Source organism: Eretmochelys imbricata, chromosome 7, assembly GCF_965152235.1.
Source record: "Eretmochelys imbricata isolate rEreImb1 chromosome 7, rEreImb1.hap1, whole genome shotgun sequence".
Classification (NCBI taxonomy): domain Eukaryota; kingdom Metazoa; phylum Chordata; order Testudines; family Cheloniidae; genus Eretmochelys; species Eretmochelys imbricata.
This window is the reverse complement of record NC_135578.1, coordinates 116753027-116770795: the sequence shown is the minus strand read 5'-3', so window position 1 is coordinate 116770795 and position 17769 is coordinate 116753027. Positions and strand designations below refer to the sequence as shown.

The 17769-nt window shown below is 42.4% G+C and overlaps 1 protein-coding gene across 2 annotated transcripts in view; it reads left to right on the top strand.

Annotated features, from left to right (window-relative positions):
• MXI1 (MAX interactor 1, dimerization protein) overlaps nucleotides 1–17410 on the top strand; it is a 93016-nt gene extending 75606 nt beyond the window's left edge. For both annotated transcript variants that reach the window (XM_077823182.1, XM_077823181.1), the window contains exons 4-6: nucleotides 1453–1567; nucleotides 2739–2910; nucleotides 6163–17410. In XM_077823182.1, the coding sequence (XP_077679308.1) occupies nucleotides 1453–1567; nucleotides 2739–2910; nucleotides 6163–6326 (451 nt within the window). In that variant the 3' untranslated portion in view covers nucleotides 6327–17410. The remainder of the gene's footprint in view (nucleotides 1–1452; nucleotides 1568–2738; nucleotides 2911–6162) is intronic.
• The last annotated feature ends 359 nt before the right edge of the window (nucleotides 17411–17769 follow it).

The window sequence follows — 17769 nt, the reverse complement described above, 5'->3', positions numbered from 1 at the left end:
AAAAACCAAATCTCTTAATAAATATTTCATTAAAAACACAAATTTCTCAGCCAAAGCCCAAATTTCAGCCCTGAGGCAGCTACTGCAGCTGAATTATAGCCCTTTTGTAAGAGGTTTTTATAATGGAAACACTGACAAACCCTGAACTGTAGTGGGTGCTGCTCTTGTACTGACAGTTCATCAGCTAAACCCCTGACCCCTTTACCCTTAATCATCCTTGCTTGTCAGTGACATAATTGCATGATTACAGACTCCTCTCCCCATCCCTTTCAAACCGCGAACAATAGTGAATTTCAAATACAAAATGTAAATGAACCGTCCAAACTAATTTGTTTTTCTGCATTCAGATGGACTGAGTTTAGATTCCGTCCCTTTGTGTCTGAACGGGCCTGGTAAAGGCTTTCAAGAACCTTTTGCACTGGGATACCTTGAGTATAGGCTGATCGTCTGATGTCATTGTGCTATTGATTGGGATTACAAATTCAGACATAAATCATTAATGTAGAGTCTGGAAAAAAACTTTACTGTGTTCCATAAATCTAATCTTAATTCCTGAATACATAATACAGAATGGGCGAAAACAGAACTGGTTTTACTGTGGTGTCTGAGTGGGGTTATATTTCTAGATTGCTCTCTGAGCAGTTTCCCATATTTAAAAAAAACAAACCAAACTACAGTGTTCTGTAATAATGGTCCAAAACAAAATAGTCCAGTAGTACTGTGGTGTTTGGGGTTGTTATTGTAGAATATAGTACAAGGGGTGGAAGCACAAATAGGCCATGGTTCTCTGCTCCCAGAGAACCTGTGTTAACACCTCGAGTTCAAACACCGGGCTAGGAAATATGCAGCCCTGCGTTCCTTGCAGTCAGAATGCCCAAAGAGTGCAAATCTGATCCTTTAATGAGTGTGAGGTGTAATTCAGTCACTTTGCGGTAAGGAGTTTGCTGCAGTCAGTTAGGCTTCCTTTTTGCCTCATATGGCTGGAAAAAGAGGAAGATGGGCAGTGAATGTTACATAGCACAATATATAATGTAAGGTTTTTCCCTTAACCAGTAATGTGCTAGTGTGTAAACGCCACTGGACACTTGAAAGTGCCTTGATATAAAACTCTACATAGTGTAGTAGGCTGCAAATAGCTGGCAGCTTGAAGTTATGTGAAACCAAACACACAACCATTGCCTCAGTGCATTTTTCCTCCCCAGCGTTCATCCAGCCGAGACAGGTTATCAGGTGTGAGTGCCAGGAAATAAACTGTCTGTCAGAGGTTAGCAATAGAGCTAATGTTGTTGAGTGACTAGTGTTTACAGTGTAAACATTTAATGGCAGTGCATAAAGTATCTGAAGGAAACAGGGTGATGTGTGGAAAATTGAGCCTGCCTGGGGGGGAAATGAGTTTGATTTTTGTCCTTTATAAGGCTGAAACTCCTAATCAGTGTCTCTCTCCTCCTCCAGACGTGCTCATCTACGCCTGTGCTTAGAACGTTTAAAGGTTCTGATACCACTAGGGCCAGACTGCACCCGGCACACAACGCTTGGGCTTCTTAACAAAGCCAAAGCACACATTAAGGTAAGCACTGCTTTTCCCAGGCTTCCCAGACGCTGTTTCTAACTGCACCAGTCACTCACCCACTGTCCAGAGTTAAATCTGCTCTCCCGGAGACTAACACCTCTCAAATGCATTGCTCCTTCTGTTAAATCATCCATCATTATTACAACATGTGTTATTCGGAGGGTCCATAATAAACTCTGTTAACTCTGGAAATTATTGATTTGGGGAGTGGGGATCCTGTTCTGTATTATGATGGGGGAAGACAGTAGCAGATCTTGCTCTTTTTTTAAAGTAGAAACACATCTAATGTGATTGAGGGGCTGCAATTTGATGGAAAATGTAACTTCTGTCACTCCAGTGCATTCCTCCTGCTGGCAAATCAGTATAGGCCTCTAGAGTGAAACAGGGTTGACATCTTATTGTTTCCATCATCTTTCATCTGTGGTTCTGCCAACTTCCCAAAGCCCTTCATAGATTGCTTCTGGCAAAGTAAAGTATAAAAAGAAAATCCAGTCTTGTAGGGATCAGGAATATACCTAAATCCTTTGTTGCAGCTCTGGGTTGGTAAGGGAGGGAGCCCTGCTTAAAGGAAAGTGTTAGCCTGAAATGACTCCCATCTTATGCAACGGGTTGGCCATCCGGAAACACAGAACATTGGTCTGTAGATTTCCCAGCTGTGATCAGAGGAGTCTGTAGCAGGTTACATAAATAGTTATTTAAATGGAAAACTGCTTCTGAGAAATACCTACTAAACCAAGCAACAAGAAAGCCAGACATCCCAGGATAAATTTTTGTGTAAACCTGTGTTACGAGTGATCATAACAAATGCAGAATCTGTTTGATTAAGGGAATTGGGGCCCCCTGGTGGATTAACTCAGTGATGCATCTTATTGGTTAATTACATGTTTATAAAACACAATAATTAAAAAAAAAAACACACAATCCCGTATAGATATTCATTTATCCCCAAAAATCCTCCTTATACAAATATGAAATGGTGTAGCAAAGGTGTAAACCAAAAAAGACACAAGTAGACTTCATTTCTACTAGTGACTGAAGGGCAGTCTGGTCCGATACTTGTCTGAGCATAAATCCTTTCAGAACATGGGAAAATCTGAAGCAAAGTATATGGCTCTGCTGTAGAAAACAAGAATTAAAGTCATAATCAAGTCGTATTCTATCATGTCAGAAACTTGAGGAGGCCGAGAGGAGAAGCCAACACCAGCTTGAAAACCTGGAACGAGAACAAAGATTCTTAAAGAGAAGGCTGGAACAACTGCAAGGTCCTCAGGAGATAGAGCGAATACGAATGGACAGCATTGGCTCAACCATTTCCTCTGATCGCTCGGATTCAGAGCGAGGTAGGTGTTCTACATGCGTCCAGCTTAATTAAAATACTTTTTGAAAAGATCTGCTCTAGCTCAAACAGGAATTAATTAGGGAAGTCTTATGGCCTGTGTTGTGCAGGAGGTCAGATGAGATGACCACAGTGGGCCCTTCTAACCTTAGAATCTGTGAATCTACAAAAAGGGATGGATCAGGATGAAGACTGACCTCTCTTGAAAATTTGAGAGGGTGGCAAATGATTCCTTCCTTCTATTCGCAAAAAGAAAAGGAGTACTTGTGGCACCTTAGAGACTATCCAACTTATTTGAGCATAAGCTTTCGCAAAACCTTATGCTCAAATAAATTGGTTAGTCTCTAAGGTGCCACAAGTACTCCTTTTCTTTTTGCGAATACAGACTAACACGGCTGCTACTCTGAAACCTTCCTTCCTGTTGTGCTCTTTGTGTTACTTTTCTCTTTGCTTTGCCATTGAATGAGTCTCTGTATTTGTCAAGCAAAGGATGTGGGCTTTGTCATGTCTTTCTGCCTCAGTTGTTGGTCAGTCTTGCTTAAGTTGAGGAAAGGGGTTGTGATTGTGGATTCAGGTGATTCTTGTGGCATTTGAACTTGACTGCTGTATTTGAACAGTTGTCTAAAGTCAGAATGCAAAAGCTTTGTTTTAAAAATAATGATCCATGATCCCAACTCAGTAACCAAACACATGCTTAAAAGTATAAATATGGGTTGTGTTCCTCCTCTTTATAATGTAAAAAGAAGACCTAGAACAGGGATGGGCAAACTTTTTGGCCTAAGGGCCACATCGGGTTTTGGAAATTGTATGGAGGGAAGGTTAGGGGAGGCTGTGCCAAGCTGTCCACCCCCCGTCCACCCCCCCGGGACTCCTGCCCCATCCACTGCTCCTTGTCCCCTTGCCCCCGGAACCCCTGCCCCACACAGCCCCATCCAACCCCCCCTCCTTCCTAACTATCCCCCGGGACCCCCATCCCCATTCACACACACCTCCACCCTCTGACCACCCTGACCCCATCCACACCCATGCCCCCTCACCACGACCCTGAACTCCCCTGCCCTCTATCTACCCCCCCGCTCCCTGCCCCCTTACCACGCAGCACAGAGCACCGGTGGCTGGTGGCGCTAAAGTCGCGCCGCCCAGAGCGTTGCACCGGTGCAGTGTAATAAATTGTTCTCTGTAACTGCTACCAGTAGCACGTTCCTTCGCGGAGCAGTTTAATACACTACACTGGCGGCACGCCATGCCGTGGCTGCGGGGGAGGGGCCGGGGGCTAGTCTCCCAGGCCAGGAGCTCAGGGGCCGAGCAGGAGGGTCCTGCAGGCCATAGTTTGTCCACCTCTGGCCTAAAAGGAAGTTTCAAAAATCAGGGTTCCATTTTCTGCTTGTTCCTGCTATTTCTAAGTTAAAGTCTTGTCTTTCCCATTTTACTGGACAATTCTTCTGGAGGATTTGCATATGAAGCAAGTGCTTTCTCCTCCCTCCACTGAAGAGTGCGGGGAAATGTTGAATCTTTCAGAGAGATTTTTTTTTCTCCCAACTGTGTGTCAAGTGTTAGAGTTAAATCTGTTTTCAACAAAACCATTAAGTTTTACTCAGCCACTTGGTTGGTATCTGTGATGATATAATCCTCCTAGTGCTCTAACTAGCCATAAAAGTCTCTCTCAGCGAAAAAAAGGGCAGAGAAGATTTGGAGGTGTGATGTTAAGATCAAGCAGAATTATTTTAAAAAAAAAATTCTGGTCTCCTTTATATATCATAAATAAAGCTAAGATTTTTGTCACGGTTATTTTTAGTAAGTCGTGGACAGGTCACAGGCAACAAACAAAAATTCACGGAGCCGGTGATCTGTCCGTGACTTTTACTAAAAATAACCGTACAAGCCATGTGGCAGAGATGCACAGCCCTGGCTGCAGCCACTGCCACGGGGCAGGAGCGCACTGTCCCGGCTGTGGCCCCCATTGCAGGCTACGTGGGGAGTACAGCCACGGCTCCGGCTCCGGCCCTGGCTTCAGCTGCAGGCAGCTGAAGCTGAAGAAATCACCGAGGTCCGGTAAAGTCACAGAATCTGTGACCTCCATGACTAAATTGTAGCCTTAATCATAAAGAACCAACAAATTGCACAGAGATTGTCCGTCTATTTATTGGTGATCTGTGTGCTTCGCTGTTTTACCGATATTTTTCATTTATTTTTTAGTGTCTTCATTTTTAAAGTCTTCTGGGTAAAATTTTCAAAAGCATTTCAGTGACTTGGGAGCCTCAGTCTTATTGCCTTTGATAGCCCAAAGTCACCGAAGTGCTGTTCAACATGGTACCCGGTGTCCGTATAGAAACACACTACAGTGCCCTATATATCTCTGTCTCCGCTATCACAACCGTAAAGTGTCCCCCGGCGCTGCTGTTTGTCACTGTAGTCTCCGGAAGACCCAGATCTCTGTTACGCTAGACACTGTGCAAACTCTGAAAGTGACAGCCGCTGACCTGGAAGAGCTTATTATCATCTTGGTATCTGAGTTGCAGAGGATATTGCAAGCAGCCCACTCTCATGGTGATAAATTCAATCCAAGCTGGAGGGAATGCCCAGGCCCACAGAACCAGGGTGCAATGATGGTAAAGTAGCTAGACGCCACATGGGGGGTCTGAACGCTGTGGTGCTGCTTAACACAGATTCTTCCACAGCGTGCAGAGCAGAGCCGTTGACTAATGGTGAATCCAAACTCTGCTGAGTTCTTCATCTTAAGAACATAAGAATGGCCATACTGGATCAGCAATGGTCTATCTCACCCAGTATCCTGTCTTCAGACAGTACCCAGTACCAGATTCTTCAGAGGGACTGAACAGAACAGGGCAATTTATTGAGTGATTCATCCCCTGTCATCCGGTTCCAGCTTCTGGCTGTCAGAGGTTTAGGGACACCCAGAGCATGGGGTTACATCCCTGGCCATCTTTGCTAATAGCCATTCATGGACTTATCCACCATGAACGCGTCTAATTCTCTTTTTGAACCCAGTTCCTAGCTTGGGAGTTTGGGGTTGGCTGACAGCAAAAAAGTTTAGTAATGCCTTTGAAACGCATTGAGACAGCATCCTCCTTGCTGAAACAGGCACTCTGCTCCTCCCCCCTTTCAGAAATCATTGCAAATTGTACCATGTGAGGCTTATTTTATACCTGGAGTGTTGATCATTTGTCAATTGTGGAGTTCAAGGCGTAGCTGCCTGCGATGACACTAACCTGCGTGTGTGTCGTTTTCTTTGCAGAAGAGATTGAAGTGGATGTTGAAAGCACAGAGTTCTCCCATGGAGAAGTGGACGATATCAGCACAACCAGCATCAGTGACATTGATGATCACAGCAGCTTGCAGAGTATTGGGAGTGACGAGGGTTATTCCAGCGCCAGCGTCAAACTCTCGTTCGCTTCCTAGAACAAAGTGAGACAACAATGCAGGGCGGATTATTCCACTGGAGTAATCTGAGTTCAGACTGGGTTCTAGATGCAGTATCCTCTTTTAGAAATGACACGTCAACAATGACAGACCTATATATATGTACCCCCTTGGGCAATAGGAGGCCTCCGTAGGAACCCATGTATGTCCATTGGGTCATGTTGCAAAATCTTGGTTTCCCCTAGCGTAGTGAGACTGAACCCTGGTCCTTCTGAAGTCAGTGACGAAACTCCAGTTGGCTTCAGTGAGACCTGGATTTGGCCCTTGCATGATAAATTACTTTGCTTTGACTTTGTTTATTTGAAAGAGGATACTGGAGATTCAGCCCTCTCTCTCTCTCTCTCTCTCAATTTGTCATGCAATCTGAGAAACGTCCAGTTTTTCTCATACTGCATTCAGATAGAACAACTTGGTTTAGACCCTTCTGGAACTTTCCTGGTCCGGAAATGACTCTGTCCTAATATTTGATCACCATCAGGCATTATAGTAACCTAGCAGGAAGTCACAGCAGCTTGGCCATGAAGACGTGTCCCACAACCTATGAATAATAATAGGTGTTCAGTTCATGCCCAGAGAGAGAGGCAACAGTGAAGATTGTTCAGGAGAAATCATCATTCAGCTCAACGTTCTGTTGGACATCATTTAAAGCAAGTACCTCTACCACATTGCTAGCACTAGGGTACTAAACCGTAATCTACCAGCACGTGGCGGGCTGCGTTGTGGAATGAGGCCGTGAGTCCACACACACACACGCACGCACACACAGAGTTGAGGACAGAAAGAAACCAGCGTGTGGAAAGTCATGCCCAGATACTGAGCCACTATAACCTTTTTATTTAAAGATCTTTTGATAAACGTTTGTAAATGTGTTGGGAGTAAAAACACTCCAAATGTGACACGTCTTTTTAGAGCTTGTCCATATGAAATCTTCAATGTCTTTTATAATGGATTAACGCTACTGAAAAGGTAACTGTTTTGATGCAGCACTTGACCTGATGAAACACAAAAATGCTCTTTGCCGTGCACAACACAAACAAGGTCTGTGCTAGCTTGGAAAGGTCAGGGTTGCTGGGTTTTTTTGGTTTCCTTTTTTGAGAGTCATTCCCTTTGCAAACTTTGAAGGCACCTGATCCCCTACAGTAGTCACAGTTCAATAGTTAAGCTCAGCACTTGTCTCATCTTAATGTAACATTTGGCCTGCGCACATCCCCGTGCGTATCCGCTATCTCACCTATGCAGGTGCTGTTGCTATTGAGAGCTATTGTATTGAATATTTTATAATTTTCTTGGAGGTGAGATTTCTAATGTGCACTTTGAGGGCTTTGCTTTCTTGTGGTTTTTTTTTTTTTAATGGTGAGAATTATTTTTTTGTTTTCCAAGTTAAAAACCTTCTTACAGAGACCTCACCAATGGCATTGTTTGAAATTTTGTGTACCTTGAAGTAATTTAACTACCCCTCATTACTAAGGAAAAAAAATAAAAGGAAAAAATGCTTTATAAAATTTGTAACTTATTGCTGATTTGAATGGGTTGTTAATTTCAGTCCTGTTGATTTTATTGTTTTTAGGTAGGATTGGGCCAAAAACAAAAAAATGAAGACAACCTTATTTAGCAGTGCAGTGGAATTGTGTTTATATGTTAGAATATGGTCCCATATTAAAGTAGCACTTTAACACCATTAAACGTTTATGGATCTGAAATGAATTGTGTTCCTCCGTCTTGGTTGCTCATATGACTTTAGCATACCCATCTTCTTTCTTGTGCCTGCAGGAAAAAAAGTATATTCCTGAATAATTCTAATGTAGATTGTGTCTAATTTCTGTAAATTGCATGTGTTTGAACATTCCTATGTTTCCTATGTTACCAAATCCCCCCTGTGATATGACATCATACATATGAGACACAAAATCCCTGTTCATGGAGTGGAGGAATAATCTTTCCATGCTTTGATGCATTATATCTGGGTTTTTAATTCTTTCCTTTCTTTAAGCCTGAGTCAGGTTGCTACTCTTACTAATCTCCTTGCACATGTGCATAGGTAATACTCTGATTTAGCATGTGTGAGCATGTCTCCCTCTAGTGGCTATCCTCAGCAGATACACAAACCGGCCAGTTAATGGAGTTTTTCCATTAGCTGAATTGGTTGGGGCTTCTTTGTTTTATTTTCAGGCTGCATATCATGGAATTGATCCTTGCTAACAATTCTAGAACCTGTATGTAGGCAGCTGTGGATTGTAACATGTGTTTATCAGCTTAAGTCAATGGGGCTACTCACATTAGTAGGAGGAAATCAAGTGAGTAAAGACTGAAGGATCATACGTGAACTGATAATCATTGACTGAGCCCCCACAACTACCAGTTTTTGCCCATGCTAGAATTATCAACAGCTGGAATTTATATCTGACACTGTTCAAATGAGCTCTGATAGTCCCCATTTTGTGGCATCTTGTGCTGTTCAGCTTCTCTGGAGATGAATCCCACCAGTCACGATCACTAGCGAACTCCAGCCATCCTGGGCATCCCCACCTTCTGGTTGTTCCTCTTTGGCTGTGTATTTTTTTGGATCAAAAAGTACACGACGTGGGCAATGGTAAAAAGGTCGCTTGGCAAAAAAATCATATTTGAGAAATATAAAAGTTAGAGAACTTTAAAAAAATGAAAATGGATAAAGGAAGAAAATCAGTGTTGGGCAATCCTGGCAGAGCAGGGCGATCCCAGAGTGTGTTTTTTGGAACCAATTTTTCTGTAAGGCTTTCCAGTAAAGCCACCCATTTGTATGCCTTTGGGATCACTTTGATATTGGCTGTCATCTTTAGGAGTGCAGTCAAGGGTCTGGAAATTTCAATTCCAAATACTGCAACTGGAAGGGAGGGAAATGTAATCTACTTGGTAGCTTCCATCTACACTGTCTTAAGTGACCCACCCAATGGATTGGCAAGTATCAGCGTCCTAGTACAGAGAGCTTTTAGAGAACAAACACAATTTTCCTACAAACCTTTATAGTAGTAGTTAATGACAAAAGTTGGCTGTTTGATTGGGTCCCTTCTATGGATTTCATTGTATCAGTTCCTTTCACACCTCTGGACATTAGTGGAAGATTTACTATGCGAGAGAAATGTTTCCACAGCTGCTTTGTGGTGTTCGTTCAATCCCTTTTTCATTGCTTTAATACTATATTGTTAACACTAGCTTTTCTTTATAGATTATTCTAAAAACTAAACTAACATTAGTTATTTTGTTTTGTTGTTAATCTAGCCTTTTGCATCGGAATGTCCAAGACAGCAAATTGGCCCAGAGAAGCCACCATAAATGATTGAGCAGATCATCATAGCTAATTGGCCTATACTATGTAAATCAGATTAGATGATGGTCCCTTCTGGTTATAAAACAAAAAATCATCTACTTCTTCCCATTCTTCAGAACTGAGAACTGCCCCCCAAAGCTTCTGATTTTCGTACATTCTCATGTACTATTCTGCTATTACTGAGATAGCAGTAATTACTTCAGCTGGCTTATGTAATGCAGTTCTTCCTCGAAGTCTCCCATTTGTTGTCTTAAGACATTGTTCATCCAAAGCTGAAACCTTTGAGCCTTTAATATACCCATCGTGGTGGCACACTTGGATGGAACTCCATGACTGGTTACTGTCCCCGGAGAATTCACTATGTCAGCATAAGTCTGGGATCAAGGCCTTTATTTGAGTGTTGACATCCTCATCTTTTCCCCCTCTGTCTAGTTTTCTGTACTTTAGAAATCAGATCCAACCCTCAGAAGAGCAGGATTGTTCTTTGTACAAGCAGCTCTTTTTCCCCAAAAAAAAAAAAAAAAAAAAAAAGAGAGAGAGATTGGAGGACATTTCAAATATTGTCTGTACAGTTAGAAGCATAGAGGAAGGTGCAGGAATTTGAAGGGACCATACAGTTTCCATAGGTTTGTTAACCAATATGGTTAAGCCCAAGTTGAGAAGCTGCAGAAAATCCATTCCGGAATGAATTTCTGCAACATAAACCCCCTTAAGGCATTGTCTGAACTCTGTCCCAAAGGTACTTTCCACCCCAGAACACCACGTTTCGTTATACCCACTCTCTCCTTGAGAGTTGGGTGATTGAGGCCCTGAGCCTGGAAAACTCCACAGTTTCAGTGCCCAAGACTGTAACTCTGGTACATGCAGCTCCTTCAAAAGACTTTGTGAATGATGATCCCCAAATGGCAAATTATCAAGGCATTTTGGTCAAGTATAATCTTAGTTTCTAGCAAGAGGTCCTTTCCTCTTTGGAGCATCAGGCGAGGGTGACCTTTGATGTTACTGAGGTATTTGAATTACAGTAAAATCAGCAGGAAAGTCTCATCAGATGAGCTCTTGCCCAACAAAAAGGTTGAGAGTGAAGCTACATTTACTTCCTTCAGACTTACTTCAAAACCTTCTGTACTTTCCGTGCCTTAGAGTTCAAGGATGTGTGTCTCTAGGTGAGGATGCATCTCTGATACGTATGGTTCAGTGTTGCCTTTTGAGCTGGTGGAGTATCCATTTGGGATCAGGAATTCTTACGTTGTAGGTTAGTAACATAGATTGGGAGTTGTGCAATTTGTTCATTCCTGAGAGGTCTGGCACCAAACGGTTTGGTATGTCTGAAGGGGAATCCATACAGTCCTCCCTGCTGCCAAAATGGAGTCAAGTAAAGGTGCAGCTTTGAACAGAATATATCAGTTATCCTACAGGCTCCCCTTCCTATGATGCCAATCACATAGTCCCTTATTGTCCCTATAAACAACTGCATCATTATCTCATTTCTTCTAAAGCCTTATCTTATTCCCTTAGAAGCAGAGAGTGAAACTCTCATTAACTTTAGTGGGAACAGAATTGAGTCCTTTTTCCAAAGCACTTTATTCCCACTTTAATCCATTTAGCCCTAATATCTGCTTTCTGCTTCCCACCACATGGCAGACACATTTCCTCATGTTTCCTTTTCCTCTGTCTAAACTTACCTATTCTCATCACATAGCACTTTGCGTCACAAACGATCTCTTTGGTCCTCATAAAATTGACGCGCCGTTCTCCCTGATGTTTTTCCAGGCTTGTTTCCTATGTAAGGTTATTTTTTGTTGTGGCAGTTACTTGGGCTTGTAGATTCCGTGAGCCACACAATCTCTAGTGCAAGCTCTAAATCCATCCTCTACTAAATTTTACAGAAATAAGGTGGCTTTCCTTTAATCATCCCACCTGTATTACCCTCCACATATGCTGCTTCCCCCAGAAGCTCATCCTGGTAAGTCTTCTCTGCATAAATTAGGTCTCTAAAAGGTCCTTGTGCTACAGAAAAACCTATTCAAAAGGCCATTCAGTATTTTCCTCCTTTTGACACCAGTGTATTACAGCATGTCATTTTGTGTCCAAGAATGAGTTGCGGGGGATGACTGGCTTGCAGCATTTGGTACGGTTACTCTTTGGAGGACTGTCACTCGAAGGTCATTTTAAAGCCCATTCCATTCAAGGTATATTATTGACAGAAGGTAGTCTCAAAGTGATATATCTTGTGAGACCTGTAGATGGGTAAAAATGGGGTTAACTTACATTTTTTTTTTTAACCAAATTTTATCCTAGACACTCGTATGCAGAAGAATTTAGTTCTGGCCTTCTTGTTTGGCAAGGTCTGCTTCTGCGCTGCAAACTCCAGTACCTTGTTGCCTTGTCTTTTCTTAGGTTGCTTGCTGCACTCTATGCATAGACCTCATTTATGCTGCGCATTCTTTGAACTACCTTAGGACCTGGGCTGCTCCTACTGAAATGAATGGGAAATTCAAAATTTAATTCAAAATTAAATTAGTGGGAGCAGGATAGGCTTGTATCAGTTGCTGTCAGTTGAGAATATTTTTTTCAGGATCATAACTTTTGTTATGTTTGAGTTCCAGTATTTCCCTGGCACCAGGCCAGAGTGAGGGAAACCCCCTCTCCTTGAAACCTGGGAGTAGCTGCAGTCACCAGGGGTGATCTCCTGACCCCATAGAAGTCAATGGCAAGGGGACCAGGATTTCACCCCAAGAGTAGAGATGTACATGAAAAGCTCACCATTTAAAAGAAAAGGTAGGTTGCTTCCTTGAAGCTAATACAATAACTTTGATTCAGATTTCTGTGTGCACCTCCTCTTGAAATAGGGGCTTTGCCTTATCTGACTAGTGGGACAGAGAAATTGAGGTTCTGATGTCGCATGGAAGGGTGTCTACACAGCAAAGAAAAACCCACAGTGCCAAGTCTCGGAGCCCAACTCACTTTTCTTGGGCTGTGGAGCTAAAAATAGCAGCGTGAATGTTCTGGCTTAGGCTGGAGCCTGGGCTCCAAGCTCCTCCCCACTCACTGGGTTTCAGAGCCCAGGCTCCAGCCTGAGTGGGAATGTCTACACTGCTGTTTTCAGCCCTGCAGCGCTGAGACAGTGCTGTGGGGTTGGGGTTTTTTTGCTTGTTTTTTTTTTTTTTTTTGCAGTGTAGGGACCGTAGACATAGAGCATATTATGTTTGCTCCCGCAGGTGGAGAGTTCTAGAAATGTTAACCTGGGGATGCACAGTGTGCATCTTGTGTGCTGGAAGGCCGATAACTAGGGCCCTACCAAATTTTCGGCCATGAAAAACGCGTCCTGGACCGTGAAATCTAGTCTTTTATGCACCTTTACCCTATATTGTACAGATTTCACAGGGGAGACCAGCAGTTCTCAAATCGGGAGTCCTGACCCAAAAGGGAGTTGTGGGGGTCGGGTCGCAGCATTGCCACCCTTACTTCTGCGCTGCCTTGAGAGCTGGGTGGCTGGAGAGCGGCGGCTGCTGGCTGGGCACCCAGCTCTGAAGGCAGAACTGCGGCCAGCGGCAGCGCAGAAGTAAGAGCGGCACCAGACCAGGCCACCCTTACTTCTGGGCTGCTGCTGGCGACGGCTCTGCCTTCAGAGCTGGGCTCCCGGCCAGCAGCCGCCGCTCTCCAGCTGCCCGGCGGTGCTGCCAGCAGCAGCCCAGAAGTAAGGATAGCAGTACTACAACATCCCCTCACTCACCCCCCGATAACCTTGCAACCTGCCCCCCCGCCCCAGCTCCTTTTTGGGTCAGGACTCCTACAATTACAACGCCATGAAATTTCAGATTTAAATAGCTGAAATCATGAAATTTACAATTTTAATGACTGTGAAATTGACCAAAATGGACTGTAATGTGATAAAGCCCTACTGATAACTCTCCCAGTGCTCCTTTTTTTTTTTTATGGCAGAGTAGAGAGAGCCCAACACACACGCACACCATCAAAAAAAACTCTGCGACACTCAAACAATTCTGTTGAGCAACTTCTGCTAAACTCTGACAAATAGGTTGCTATGGAAAAGCTCCAGCGATCCCGGTGATCTTTGTTCTTGTACATTGCCATGTCTTGCATGCTCTGTGAAATGTAGCTGGTAGGATGAATTTCATGTTTATGAGCCTGTATGTTGTCCTTCGCTGACCACATCTTTCTCAGCTGGCTCCTAGAATTCTACATCCTTCTTATGGGTGGATGGAGCCAGGTGACTGCTGATTCCCTACTGCTGTAGGAAATAGGACTGATGGGATGCGAGAGGGGCCAGCAAACATTGAGCGTTCTGGTTTTGAAAACATTGTTCAATTGAATGATCATTTTACAAGAACCGGATCTTCCTGTTTTAGGGGAGGAAGTTCCTGCATCAGAAATGAATCCTTTCCACCTAGCCTACCCTTTAGTGCTTCCAGTTAGGAGTCTCTCTTTATACTTCTCTTTTGCTGTCATTTAAGAGCACACCTCTTGACTTTCTTGGGATCACATGATGATGGTGGAAAAATTCCGTAATCTGCAAGTTTGTTCCACTGCACATGAACACCATATTTGCTAAAAGGAGGCTGCATGATCTAGTGGTTTGAGCACGTCACTGACTCTTTTGGTCTTGGGTGAATCGCTTAATCTCTCTGTGCCTCAGTTTCCTGATCTGTAAATATAGATAATATCACCCTGCATCACAGCCATGTGGTGAGGAGTAAGATAATGTTTGTACGGTGCTTCGAACATATAAAGTACTACACAGGGAGGGGGCAGCGCTAAATGTTACTTTGTTAGTCTGTTCAGCTAGTCAAGTGAGTGGTGTCAGCATATTTCTAGGTGATTTAGAATCTATACTAAGAAATATCTGGTAGCTATTACGAGTTTGTGAAGTGTACTCAGAAATGCTGGAACAATACCGTGTAAGTGGATCAAAAATTAAGCAAGCACAGTAGAAGAGAGTAAAAACCTATAAGCCCCATTAATTCAAACTCTATGGGCAGTAGTGGTGTGGAGTTTAAAGCATAAGGTTATATGGAACTTCCCTTCTTCAAGCCCTAGTTTATTGACCTAGAGGACACTTTCACATTTCCCAATACATCTGACCAAGCAAAGGACCCAAGAGGGCAACATAGCTATCTTCAGATCTTGTATTCTTCTCTGTTCTGCCTTTGACTCCAATTGCTGTGAAAACAAATGTTACTGAGACAGAAGATCCATTTTTCTAAATCCGCAAGAAAATAGGCCAAATTCATCCCTTCTATAACACACCCTGGAGATTAACATTACAGCAGGGATGAATTTGGCCCAGTCAGATAATTGTGACCTCCAAGAACATTTGCAAACTATCCCATTCAGCGGTAAAGGAGATGAAAGCCAAAGAATGGACAATAGAACCTGATCTTCATGGTTGTTTTAACGTCACAGTCGTGGTTTCAACTTCCACACAGACTTCAAAGTAATAGATCACGTAGAGTACTTGCTTTGGGATACTAATATTCTAGCAAGCAACTCATAGCATTCACTGTAGTTGTGTTTAGAAAAGTTTCCATTTAACCCTCTCCTCAAAACAGTAAGTTTCTGAAGTCCTCCCCCGCCCCCAATTTTTTGGCTGTGTGGTCAGTTGGCTGTTTTGGGGGTATTTGTTTTTTGGAAGTTTGAGAAAAATCCTTTCAGCTCCTCTGGAGTGATGTGAGGGTGCAAAAATATACACTTATTGCCTTGTAAAAAGAAACATTTGAACCACACTTCAACAGGGTTGCTGCAAAAGCTCCTCGAGTTTGAACTGAGCATGGGCATAGTCTCCCTGAGGAGTAGCACCTTTGCTGAGTCTGGGAAGAGGAAGCAATTTTTAGACCAAAGTGTTTGAAAAATTATTTCCAAGCATGTTCCATCAACAACTGTTTTCGTAGAGCTTTGCACCTCCTACGATAAACATTGTCTCTGCCTAACTTGACCAAGTGATTGTCATAAGGTAGGTTAAACATTGAGCTTCAGCTACGTGCTAGTGTCCCCTTATACAATGACACACCAGCCATAAGATTTTGCTTTTTAAACAACATCTCCAGGGGGTTAATTTTGTATTGATGTTTTTACACTACAAATACATTGCTTAAGCAGATTGCTTGTTAACAACATGATGATAGAAGCATATAATTTAGCATATAACACAAACACTTTGTTTGGAAATGTTGAGTTTAAACTAACCCGTTTAGAGATCAAATAAAAGATTTTGATCAGCAGGTATAAGAACATAAAAATGGCTGTAATGGGTCAGACCAATGGTCTATCTAGCGCAATATCCTGTCTTCCGACAGTGGCCAATGCCAGATGCTTCAGAGGGAGTGAACAGAACAGGGTAATTTATCGAGTGATCCCCTCCTGTCATCCAAAGCAAGTATAAGAACATAAGAATGGCCGTAGTGGGTCAGACCAATGGTCTATCTAGTGCAATGTCCTGTCTTCCGCCAGTGGCCAATGCCAGATGCTTCAGAGGGAGTGAACAGAACAGGGTAATTTATCAAGTGATCCACCCCCTGTCGTCCAGTCCCAGCTTCTAGCAGTCAAAGGTATGAAAGAGCAATATGAGCACCAAGTTATCTATATTCTAGCATGACTTGTTTGAAGGGAGAGAAACCCTACTGTTCTATACTTACTATTTCAGTGATCAAGACACACGTGAGTTAGATGGTTAGAAATATCTTGTGAAACTTAAGTGCTGAATAAAACTGGTTGAGAAATGTCAATGAACAATAAACATTTGCCATCTTTTTCCTTTTTCCAGCCAGCTCTAGTGCTGAAGTTAATTATAAGATGAACAAGGTCCTTCCTTGTATTTACAGACTTCTAAGTCAAGTGACAATCAAACTTCGGCAGTTAGAAAACAAAGGAATGGATGTGTATCCGGACCATGAAATTTACAATAGTCAATATGATTCCCCTAGGCCCTCAGTGCTTTGTTCTCAGTAGTTGAAGCATCTGACAAAAATGCTTATCTGTTTGTTTTATTTTTAAAAACTCAGCTGATGTGAGGATAGTATTGTCCTCCACAGAATTTAAATTTGCTGTTCTTTCTGAAAACCAGTGATGCATTTAGAGCTAATGTGAGTTTTTCCATTAACTTGGGAGGGAAATAAAAGTGGGCTCTTACTAATACAACATAAATATTTCATTTTTCTCCCTATGTACAGAGCCATCTCTCTGATTTGTGAGTCAAGTTTGTGCTGTTATAATTTTCCCAATAGGTTACAATCTGCATGTTAGAATCTGTTTTAGACTGTACTAGATTATGGGTTTCCTGTAGCAATTTGTGCTTTAAGACGGGAAACATACAGTCCCTCATGTGTCAGCATAATGATATCTTACTATTCTGGAGATGCAGTTTGGAAATTTAATGTGTATCCTTTGACGACAAAAATATTTTTCTAAGGTGTATCTAACTTAATGTGACTTTATTTGTGATTGTTGCAGTGTACATGAGGTTTTTTTCTAAGCTCCCGTGAACATTTTATTTTTTGTGCTGTAACTACACAGGTGCTATAGCCACTTGCCACTCTGAGAAAAAGAACACCATACCATTGATCGGTGCTGACTCATAAAAGCCAGTCTTTGAAACAATACACAACTGCTGACCCCATCTCTGTTTATAACATGGGGATGGTGCTGCAAAGATGTTGCATTTTTCATGATTTAAAAATAATTTTGTTTGTGGATATCTGTATTAACTTGTTTAAAACATACAAATAAATTTTATGAAATTTTATGGAGACCATGTAGGTTTTATTACCACTCTGCATATGTCAACCCAAGTTTAAAGTCAAGTCAGCTGACATTTCAGAAATACATTAAAAATTAATGGGTAAGACAGGACTTGCCAAAGTGGTGACTGCTCTGTTATTTACTAGCAGTGCTGTCCTGGTCAGCTCTAGGTCTATTCTGCTTATTTCCATTTCCCCCAGTTTCAGCTTGCTACCATTAATGCCACATCCATCATGCTAGTCCAGAAGTGATTTAGAGCATTCTCCTTGCAGAAGGATCCCATGTAGTTTTTAAAAAAAGGACACTTTTCTGTACTGATACTGACAGCTTGATAACACAACCAAGTGCATTAAGAGCACATTG